Genomic DNA, 12,074 nt, shown 5'->3' with positions numbered 1-12,074 from the left:
GTCAAACACAGGCAAGTGGAACTAGCTTAGATGGGAATCTTGGACAGTGTGGACCAGTTGGTCAGAAGGGCCTGTTTCCGTATTGTATGGCTCCAGCTTGAAAACTACAATTCTTTTTCACTGCAACAACCCAATCACAATGTACCATCTGAAAGGTTCCACTAAAGTATCACGAGGAGGTATAAGAGATAGCAGATACTGGCATCTGAAGCTGCTGGAGGAACTCACAAAGTCAGGTAGCATCTGTGGACAGTCCACGTTTTGGATTGACACCTTTCAACTCAACATTCTGTCTAGGAACAGCTTCTTGATGTTTTCAGTAAATGTGAAATAGTATAATCAACTCAAAGTTAAAAACTGGTTATAATGAGTCGACCTCAGTCATCATCCTGCATTCCCATATCTATATATGAAATTGCTAAGTGAACTTGTAAAAGATCCTATCAACAAATCCCTACCCAAACTGCAACATTGCAGATCCTGAAACATTAAGCCTCTTCTGCAATGCAAAGTGTCTCACCAACTGACTCTGCATTTCAGAAGGTCAGCAACACACCTATCTCTATTCCAGGGATTTCCAGCTTCCCTCTTGGTTCTTTCGCAGGGTCTCGGCCACCCTCTTGGCTTTTCCCAAGCACCGCCCGCCCTATTCCAGATCCCAGAACCACCTGTTCCTGGCACAGACTTAAGCAGATCATAATTCATTAAAGGAAAATATGCTCTTCCATAGTTTTGTTACCATTGTCAACAACCCAAGTACAATATTTGGAACGTCAGCCAGTAACTCAGGTAAGCTGTAGCAGTTTTACACATAGGAAAATAAAGTAATGACAGTCATTGTTTTCAAATGAGGAGGGAACACTCAGATCTCAGTGTATACTCACTTGGTTCCTTTAGTCGAAGCTGAACGGCAGGACTGTCATTTTTGTCTCGCTTTCCTGTCAGCATTTCACGGTCCCTTTCTCTGCATTCTTCCTCTATCTGCTTCTCTGCTTGGTTGTAGATCTTCAAGAGTCGAGAGCAAAGGATTTGGTGAAGCCTGATGAAGATGTACCAGTTATTGTTCACAAAGAATAGGTTGTACACATCGTCCATGCCCCGCAATTTTTGTGCTCCAGTATTGTTGAACATTAATTTTGGCTTGGGTGGGCTACCAGCGATGCCATTGTGCTTTTTGGTTGCCCCCGTACTCTCGTCAATGTCCATCTCTTCATCTTCTTCATCTTCTTTCTCATCTTCTACATCTGACAGCTCAACTCGCTGAGCAAACAAAAGGTCTGGGATGAAATGATAAATTATTTGTTTGATTTTGTACTTATCTTCCTTCTGTATCCCAGCCTGCCGCTTGACATGATGGATAATGAGGGAGGCTGCATCCTCCATGATCTGCTTGTCCTCATAAACAAAGGTTAAGTGAGAGCCAGATGGTACATGTGCATGGTCTTCAGATGCCTGTTCTTGTCGCTAAACAGGCACAAATAAAAAGAAGGAGAATTAGGCATAAATATAGAAAACAACAAAACCTTTCAATAAATACATTTTTAAGATTGATAAATTTAGTCATACAATAGGGAAACAAGCCCTTCTGACCACACATCTGTGCTGGCTATCAACACAGTACCTATCTATGTTAATCCCAATTTCCACCACTCAGTCTGCAGCCTCAATGCATAGCACTTGAAGGTACAAAGTGAATACATTATAAATGTGAGAGTATCTACCTCCATCAATACTTTATACAGTGAGCTCTACCCTATGTGAAAGAAAATCTTCCTAATAATACCTTCTAAGTGTTCTGCTCCTGACCTTAAACCTACATCACACCAGGGTGTTTCTCATTTTCTACCCTAGTAAATCTGTACACCTCATTTTGATCTCCCCTCAGTCTTCCCCACTCGAAAGGAAACAAACCCAACCAATTCAATCTCTCTTCATAGCTGAAACAATCGATTCCTAGAAACAACCTCGTGAATTCTCTCTTTAATTTCCCTAGTACAATCAAATTGCTTCTATTGTTTGGTGACTAGAAATGCACACAGTATCCCAAAAGAGGCCTTTTACATCATTTTACCTTAAATTCTTTGCTCTTATATTGTATGCCCTTGTTAATAAACGCAAGTATCCCATATGCCTTCTTAACTTGTTCCATGAATGTGCTACAAACATTCATGGATCCTTTGAGAATGGCATCAAAGTCTCTGTTACTCGTATTTCCTAGGGTCCTAATGTTCATTAGATCAACTTTATTAATCCTACAAAAGCATATCACCTTATGTTTTACAGAATTAAATCCCACCGACCATTTCTCTGCCCATCGTACCAACTCATCAACATCACTCATTAGCCAGATTAGCCTCCCTGCTATCAATACCACCATGTGAATGCTCTCTTACATCCACATCCAGATCATTAATGTATATGACAAACAGAAGAGTCACAGCACTGATTACATTTTTGGCGTGCTAAGATGGTCAATTAATGCATTGTTAATTTAAATCGAAAGCAATTACATATAAAAATAAAATATGTCAACAATGGAAATCCAGTACAAAACATTAAATACTGGGAATGCTTAATAGGCATGTTTGATTCCAGTTTTCCTAGATTAAAATTTGCTAACATAGAACAGTACAGCACAGCACAGCATAGGCCCTTTGGCCCATGACGTTGTACCGACCTTTTAACCTATACCAAGATCAATCTAACCCTTCCCTCTCACATAGATGTCTATTTTTCTTTCTTCCTTGTGCCTATCTAAGAGTCTCTTAAATGTCCCCGATGTCTCTGCCTCAACCACCACTCCTGGCCGTGCATTTCAAGCACCTACCACTTTAAAAAAAAACCTCTGATATCCTCTCTATACTTTCCTCCAATAAAAGTTTGTCTTGTATTAATCATTACCATTCTGGGGGGAAAAAGGGGCTGAATGTCTATCTATCTATGCTTCTTATCATCTTATACACCTGTATCAAGCCACCTCTCATCCTTTTTCACTCCAAAGAGAAAAGCCCTAGCTTGCTCAACTTTACCTCATAAGACATGCTCTCTAATCCAAGCAGCATCCTGGTAAATCCCCTTTGCACCCCCCCTAAAACCTCCATACCCTTCCAATAATGAGATGACCAGAACTGAACACAATAGTGTAGTCAAACTAGAGTTCTATAGAACTGACAAGAGAAAATCTGCAGACGCTAGAACTGCCACATGACATCACTGCTGTTAACTCAATTCTCTGACCAACGAAGGTCAACACACCATATGCTTTTTTGATCACCCAATCAACCTGCGCAGCAAGTTTAAGGGATTGATGGAAGTGGATCCCAAGATTCGCCTGTTCCTCTACTCTGCTAAGAATCCTGCCATTAACATTGTACTCCATCTTCAAGCTCAACCTTGCAAAGTGAATCATTTCACACTTTCCAAAACTGTATTCCATCTGCCACCTCTCAACTCAGCTCTGCATCCTACAAATAACATATAACAATCTTCTACACTATCCATAACACCGCCAACTATTGTGTTATCTGCAAGTTTACTAACCCTTCCACTTCCTCAGTGAGTCCCTCTATTTCCATCTTCTGCTTTTGTGGGCAAGCCAATTCCGAATCTACACAACCAAGTTTCCATAGATCCTGTGCCTTATGACTTTCTGAATAAGCCTACCATGGGAAATCTTGTCAAAAGCCTTACTAAAATCCATATAAACCACATTCACCACTCTACCTGCAATTTGTTTTGTCATTTCTCCGTAGAAATCAATCAGGCCCCAAGGCAAGTTCTGCTCCTCAAAAGCCATGCTGACGATCCTTAATCAGACTATGCTTTATAAACACTGTCTCTAAGAATCTTCTCTAATAGTTTACCTACCAGTGATGTTAGACTCAAGGGTGTGCAATTTACAGGATTATCCCCACTTCCTTTCATGAACAAATGAATAACATTTACCAAACTCCAATCTTCTGTTACTACTCCTGTGACACAAAGATCATTGCCAACAGCATGACAATCTCTTCTGTCACTTCCCATAATAATGTGGCATATATCCTATCTGGCCCCAGGGACTTACCTACCCTAATGCCTTTCAAAAATTCCAACACAACCTCCTTTCTTAACCTCGACATCCACATTAGCCTGTTCTGTGATGACATCACATTTGTCAAGGTCCCTCTCACTGGTGAATACTGAAGCAAAGTATTCACTAAGGACCTTCCCTACTTCATCCTACTCCAAGCACATCGTTTCTCCCTGACCAGTCCTACCCTCTCTCTAGTCATACTCCTGTTTTTCACATACGTATTGGGGGTTTCCTTAATCTTGCTCACCAAGGATTTCATTTGACCCCTTCTAGTTCTCCTAAGTCCCTTATTAAGCTCCTTCCTGACTAACTTCAAACTCTCCAGAGCCCTGGCTGATCCTTGCTTCCTTAACCTTAAAGTATGCTTCCTTCTTCCTCTTGATTAAATGTTCCACCTCTTTTGTCAACCATGGTTCTTTCACTCTACCTTTCCCTTCCTCAATGGGGCAATCCTACACAGAACATTATGCATGGACTCCCTAATCATCCTCCACATTTCCGTTGTACATTTCCCAAGAGTATCTGTACCGATTTATATTTCTAAGTTCATGCTTAAGAGCATGATAATTAGCCCTCCCACAATTAAATACTTTCCCATACCCTCTGCTCTTATCCTTGTCTAAGGCTATGCTAAAGGCAAGGGAGTTATGGTCACTGTTTCCAAAATGCTCACCACTGAGAGATCTGTCACCTAATCAGACTCATTGCCCAGTACTAGATCCAGTATGGCATCTCTTCTAGTCAGCCTGTACACATATTGTGTCAGGAATCCTTTCTGGGCACATCTAACAAATTCTGCCTCATCTAAACCTCTTGCACTAAGGAAGTGCCAATCAATATTTGGGGAGTTGAAGTCATCCATGACAACAACCTTGTTATTTTTGCACCTTTCCAAAATTTACCTATCGATCTGCTCCTCGGTGCCCTGTTGTTACTGCGGGGGTGGGGGTGGGGGGTGCCTATAGAATACTCCTAATAGGGTGATTCCTGTTTCTGACTTCTACCCACACTGACCCAAGTAGGTGATCCCTCCATCTTCCCTTTCCGGAGCTGTGGTAATAATGCAATGCCACTCCCCCACCTCTTTTACCTCCTTCCCTATCCCTTTTGAAACATCTAAACCCCAGAACATTCAGCATCTATTCCTGCCATTATGACAGCCAAGTTTTTGTAATGGCCTCAATATCGTAGATGCATCCAAACCCCAAGGTCACCACCGTTGTTCATGATATCTCTAAATATTAGATACCTAAAACATTGACTCTTAACCCCTCTCGCTCTTTTTTCTCTGTAATGCTACTTGGCCAGCTGAGTACTTTCAGATTGTTCTGCTGTTATTTGCAATTATATGGCTGTATTTATCACCTCTAGATAAACAGTAGTATATCAAAGGCAATGAAGAGCAGTCAAAACTATACTTAGAAAAAAACTATACTTCGCACGTTAACAAGATAATTTAGCTAAAAGCATGATTATTATCTGAGGGACTACTACTGGCCAGAACACCTAAGAATTCCACCCTGCTGCCCCAATGCTTTCATTGTTTTATTAGAAAGACTGCATCCCCCATGGAAACCACTTCCTTCAAAGTATTCTCTACAATTTGTGCCCAAACCTTTGTATCTGATTTGAACACTCAACTTTCTGAAGAAAAAGGAGGGGAGCACCACAGGAATGGCATCTGCAGGTTTCTGAATTGGTTCAATTTTGTAAAAGATTTATAAATACACATAATTTCTCAAGGTTTTATAAAGCACAATTTGATTTTTGGAAGAGATTTCAGTCCACAATTAAGTCAACCAGTAGTATAACACTCAGAATTATATAGCACAGAAAGCATGTCAGCCCATGTTTCCTTTGTTGATTCTTTAAAAAGAGCAATTGTATTGTCCCTTATTCTGTAGTTTCACAATGACTCTTAAAACCTTTTCTGCCAAGAGCCATTCAATTCACTTCTGAACACTGCTTTGAATCTGCTTCCACAGCTCTTTACAGGCAGCAGAAGTCATAACAATTCACAACATAAAAGAAACTGTCCTCACCCTATCTCTCTGATTCTTTTGCAGATCATCTTAAAATTACATGTTCTCAAAACTAGCCAGCATGAAAGACTATGCCAAGCTCCAATATTTATGACAATGCTACAATTTAACAGGCATAATTGAGTGATGCAAACAGTAGAGAAAATCCCAGAATAAACAATCTTCCAGAAACCATTGAGAAATTTTGTAGTAGTACAATTCAAAGTACCTTCTACAAATTACAACCAAGGCCATTATGGTTAAAGAAGAGCAAGCACCAAATCCCATACGAAGATGTGCTTCCTGGCATTAACTCAAACCTGCCCATCTCAATGGCTGCTAAATAATTAAGAGAATATTTTTATAATGGTGCAAAAAAATCTTAAGAGGTATCAATTGATGGGGTACTATGGTGTCTCTCTTTTTTAAAATCAAAATTTAGACAAAAAAAATCAGCTGCCTACTAAGAATTTCCATCTTTTCTCAACACCAGGTCCTATCTGAAGTAGATGCCTCAGCAGAGGGAAATTTACCGCATATGTTAAGCAGGAAATGAAATCTTTTAAACAGCATTAGATATTAGTGGTGGTACATGTGCATGCTTGGAAGCCTGTGGAAAAGAGAGACCACCAGCATGAACTTGAGGAAAGTGGGGAAGAAGGGTAGCACTGTGAAGAAAGACATTAATGAACAGGGAGATCTAAATACATTATAATAACCAGCAATCTGTGGGCAAGAAGAGAAATGTTGCGTACAAACTAATCATATTCATTGTAAGCAGAAGCATAACCAGGCAAATGGGGTCATAGTGAACAATTAACTCATCACGGTAGCACAGCAGTTAGCGCGGCGCTATTACAGCTCGGGGCATCAGAGTTCAGAGTTCAATTCCGACGTCATCTGCAAGGAGTCTGTACGTCCTCCCCATGGAATGCGTGGGTTTTCCACAGGTGCTCCGGTTTCCTGCCACTGTCCAAAGACGTACTGATTAGTAAGTTAATTGATCATTGTAAATTATCCCGTGATTAGGCTAAGGTTAAATCGGAGGTTGCTGGGCGGCACGACTTGAAGGGCCAGAAGGGCCTATTCCACACTGTACTTCAATAAATAAGTAACTCACACCAAATTGATCTGGAATCTTAAAGTTAAGGTCCAAACACGTGACCAGTAATAGCTCCAGTTAGTAGCTCATTACCATTAGTGGCTATGAGGTCCCTCAATATTGCACCATCAAAATGACCAGCTACAAAAATAGTAGTCATTGCTTTCCCCTAAAGAAAACAGACATCAGTTACAAGGACACTATACCTCATCATATATGCTCTCTATCTCACTGAGCAAACTTTTGGAGCGCAGAGTTTTGGTGTCATTCTGTTTGAAGTTGATTCCCTGATGATCAAGGGACTTCAAGTAGTACTTCTCATTTTGCTCTCTCCAAATTTTATTAAAACCTCTTTGTGCTTCTCGCCATTCTTCCTCTTTTGCTTTTAACCTAGAAGGGAGGCAACAAAAAAAAGATTCTAATAAAAATTCCAAAGGTTCCAAGTTGCAATTTATGGCAATGTGCACATGTGAAGCAATGGAGCAAAGAGAATACGAGGAACATGTAACTTCGACAAGATGACATAAGAAAAAGATTGGTCTCTGCTGAATCACAAATCACTCCTTCAAAATCAGCTCACAATTGCAACTCTGCTATCAGAGGGATATAGAGAGCTAAGACTGGTATCCTAAGAAGTTGTCACCCAACTCATGATATTCAGCTCCCACTGATATAGTAGTATTCATCTGTCCTGACTGGGAAGGAATATCTAAAAACAACGGACTTAAAATGGACACATTTAAAACTGATCTGAAGGTACAGTTCGTTAATGTTAAGCTTTCTCTTGGTACCTCATCAAAATTATACCTTGAAGGAAAGTCCTGTTTCAGAATTAGTGTTTTATACAACTTGATTGACTTCACCAAACTTCCATCTCCCTCTTTTCCTGAAAAAGATAGAATATAGTTCCAAGAGCATTTTCTGGCCCCCAGTAGTTCATTCATGAAAATCTGGATAAAAATACTGAGGACTTGACAACATGGAATATTCCTCTCAGAAGAACTCAGAACTACAAAGCATAATTTCAGAATAAGAGATCACTTATTTAAGACAGGTGAGGAAGAATTTCTTTTCTTGGAGGATTATGAATTGTTGGAAGCTGAGGATCGCACAGTAAAGCTGAAAATAAAATCACATTTGCCATGATTTTACAGATTAACTGAACAGCCACACTAGCAGATGTGTGGCCTTTATTGGTCACAGTTCTTAAGCTCTTACGACAAAACGTGTGATGACTCCATCATCTCAAATATAGGAGCCCACTTGTGGAGCCTTTCTAAAGGAGTCAATCTTTAGTACATTTAGTAACACTAATATAAGGCAATGTCAGAATAAAGCTACCTTTTTAGCACTATAGGAACAGCTACACCAGGGTTCTTTTTCAGTCCATCAAGAATGTCTGCAGCCTTGTCTGCATATATCCTCTGAATAGCCTTACGGTGAATCACTTCTGAAGTGCCTCCGAGGGTGTTATCCAAACGGAATTTAGCTTGGTCATCTGCTGACATTCGTGACAGCTTCTTCTGAACAGTCTCTAGGACACGGATCGTTGCTAGGTTTGTTTCCAAGACAACATCAAGCTGTGGAAAAAAATCCAACATAAGAAACTTGTTTTTTGCTGAATGTCAAAATTTTCCAATTTGTTTGTGTGAGAAGGTAAGAGACTTCTAAAATACAGAGTCAGGTATCAAATTCTAATCAAGACCAGCACTATTGACCCAGAATACATTTACTGTAGTAGTACCTGAGAGGACAGTAAACACTTGTAGGATTCTTTTGTGTACAACCTAATAAATCCTAAACAATTATTTATAAACTTCTGTTAGAAGCTCCTGTTCCTTTCACTCAATATAGGAATGGCATGTGTTGCACTCATAAGGAATTGGAGAAGGAGGAGAAGGAAAATAATACCATTTGTTCAGGACTGGATCAAGTAGATAAGTCATATCATACCAAGTTTACCTTAAAGTGAGCAAGAATAAAGCAGCATCTTTTAAAACTACTGTTGAAGATTAGATCGAAGTATTTGGAAAAGATCACAGTTCTAGTGTCTATTGATTTACTTTGAAATTGCACATGATCCACACCCACTGTGATTTAATCACCAATGGCAAATACTCAGAGCACTTCAATTTGACCAGTCCTGCTTCTATATGACCAGAAGGTGCAACTAGTAATCTTCCTCATGGATCACTGATCAGATCCTAAATAATGAGGTTATATTTCAGAGGGGAAAAATAGAATGGGGGCTTTCTACATACACCACTAAGTACAACTTCACAAGATACTTATGAACTGTGTCATACAAACATCTTCCGAATGAGGCTATTTACCATTTGGTTTTCTCTAGCATTCAAACAAATCATGGTTTATGTGCAACACAACTCAATCTAGCGCCTTTACTTCCTGAGGAAACTAAAGAAATTTGGCCTGTCCCCTAAAACCCTCACTAATTTTTATAGATGCACCGTAGAAAGCATTCTTCTAGGGTGCATCACAACCTGGTACAGAAGTTGTCCTGTCCAAGACTGAAAGAAGCTGCAGAAGATCGTGAACACGGCGCAGCACATCACACAAACCAATCTTCCATCCGTGGACTCACTTTACACTGCATGCTGTCGGAGCAGTGCTGCCAGGATAATCAAGGACACGACACACCCAGCCAACAGACTTTTCGTCCCTCTTCCCTCCGGGAGAAGGTTCAGGAGCTTGAAGACTCGTACGGCCAGATTTGGGAACAGCTTCTTTCCAACTGGGATAAGGCTGCTGAACGGATCCTGACCCAGATCTGGGCCGTACCCTCCAAATATCCGGACCTGCCTCTCAGTTTTTTTGCACTACCTTACTTCCCATTTTTCTATTTTCTATTTATGATTTATAATTTAAATTTTTAATATTTACTGACTTTAACTATTTTAAATATTTTTAATATTTAATATTTGTAATCCAGGGAGTGTGAAGTGCAGAATAAAATATCGCTGTGATGATTGTACGTTTTAATACCAATTGTTTGGCGACAATAAAGTATAAAGTATCTGTCGAACTTACCTTCATATCCCTTGACAGCTTTGCCTAACAGAAATTTTGTATTTTCAGTTCGAACATCCAAAACCTTTTGGGGTGATAGAGCTTAGGTTTCCAGAGTGTAGAAAAAGGGCCTTCTGATTTTGCTCTTAAGTTGTCCAGGTTCTTACATCAGGACTCATTTTTCCTACCAAATCCTTCTAATATTTTAATGCTTAATTAGATCACATTTTAATCTGCCAAACTCAATACCAAAATTAAGGCCAAATGTTAAATCAACTTAAGCAACAGATTGTGGACAGAACTCAATCAAAAGCAAGCTACGGATACAATCTAATACTGAATATATATAAATAGGAAGTAAGGGCTCAGCATATTAACGTTACCAATACCTGTATACATGGTATACCAATACACGTCTATTTTGTAGATTTTCTTACCTCAAACCTCTCATCTTCACACCTATAGATGTGTTCTTCGTATTGTGTTTTCTTTGAGCTGACAAAGGTGGAGTCTTCAGACCAGGAGGGGAAAGACACCCATGTATCATTTAATACCTGAAACAAAAGCACCAGTGATAGTTCCAGGGCAACAATAAGATGAACAATGTGAGCCTATCTGCAGAATCAGTGCTTCTACCAATGTTCGTACATACCCTTGCAGTGTTAATTTATGTGACAAGACCAAAGGTATTAGCAAGATTATCTGATAGAACTTACAGAAATTTTGCTGAATCAGTTTCCCACACTACTACCATGATTCTGAGTTCATACAAAGACTTTTGATAACTTATATGGAGAATGTCACATAAAAAATTTCATATGAAATACTGAAAGTTTTTGTGATCTGTGCCTAGATTTGTACAATTTTATCATGTATTAAAAATTGTTTTGACAAGCATACTAATACCCTGCACTACCTGTAGTGATTTTTGCTAGAAAATAACCATACTCAGTCTGAGAGTCACCTACACAAAAACCTGATGGCCAATATGAGCTGTTCAGCTATTTAGGAATTCCGTATTTAACTACTGCAGAATATAGTGTGCAACAAAATAGTTCATAAAATGTTCCTTACTTCTTTGCAAAGAGGAGTTCTGCCGGTACACTTGGGTTGCTGGAAGCTTTTAGGCAGGGCACGATAACTTGAACCAAGTCGTTTACAAGAAGCATAATCAATTTCCATTGCAATACCTTCTGTAGCTCTCTCCTTTGGAAATGCTTCAATGTGGGAAGACTCCTTATAACCCAGGAAATTCTTAAACCACACAAAGAGCTCAGGAAACTTCCTGTAAAACAATATGAACAATTCAAAGAGAAAATATTGTTGCAGAACCATAAATTGGGGAAACATGCCCTTATGCCACCAAGTTGTTACCAACTACTTACACGAATCCTATTTTGTTCTTTCCACCGTTCCATCAATTCCTCTGAGATTCTACCACTCATCCAAACACTTGCATCAATTTACAGTGGTTAATTAATTTACCAACCTGCTTGCCTTTAGCACAGGCAGGAAACCAAAGCATACAGGGGCAATTAGCCATGGTCAAGGGATGTGTAAATTCCACATAAACAACACTGGGGGGGAGAGGGTGCAGTCACCATCAAAACCAACCTGCTGGTGCTCTGCAGTAGCTCTACCAGCCTTGGTCAGTGGTCTGATATGTACTTACCCAATCTAGTTTAGCCTTCAGCTTTTCCCTTGTTGTCAGGGTTCTTAATCTCTCAACCAACATGTACTGAACTCAACTGGTCTCAAAACAAGCTTTCTACCACAATATATCTGTGTGGTATAGTTATATTAAGTTCTGTCATGTAGACTGTGGCCAATGAAGGGTAGGACACTTACA

General features: G+C 39.6%; 1 protein-coding gene across 4 annotated transcripts in view; it reads right to left on the bottom strand.

Moving 5' to 3' along the window:
- Positions 1-12,074, bottom strand: part of sin3aa (SIN3 transcription regulator family member Aa) — a 143,307-nt gene that overhangs the window by 31,894 nt on the left and 99,339 nt on the right. For all 4 annotated transcript variants that reach the window (XM_072282287.1, XM_072282290.1, XM_072282289.1 and 1 more), the window contains 5 exons: positions 11,300-11,510; positions 10,663-10,779; positions 8,540-8,778; positions 7,405-7,588; positions 885-1,464 (listed from right to left, as the gene is read on the bottom strand). In XM_072282287.1, coding sequence (XP_072138388.1) covers positions 885-1,464; positions 7,405-7,588; positions 8,540-8,778; positions 10,663-10,779; positions 11,300-11,510 — 1,331 coding nt within the window. The remainder of the gene's footprint in view (positions 1-884; positions 1,465-7,404; positions 7,589-8,539; positions 8,779-10,662; positions 10,780-11,299; positions 11,511-12,074) is intronic.

Source organism: Mobula birostris, chromosome 18, assembly GCF_030028105.1.
Source record: "Mobula birostris isolate sMobBir1 chromosome 18, sMobBir1.hap1, whole genome shotgun sequence".
Classification (NCBI taxonomy): Eukaryota; Metazoa; Chordata; class Chondrichthyes; order Myliobatiformes; family Myliobatidae; genus Mobula; species Mobula birostris.
The sequence above is the reverse complement of the archived record's forward strand: the minus strand, read 5'-3'. Positions and strand labels throughout refer to the sequence as shown.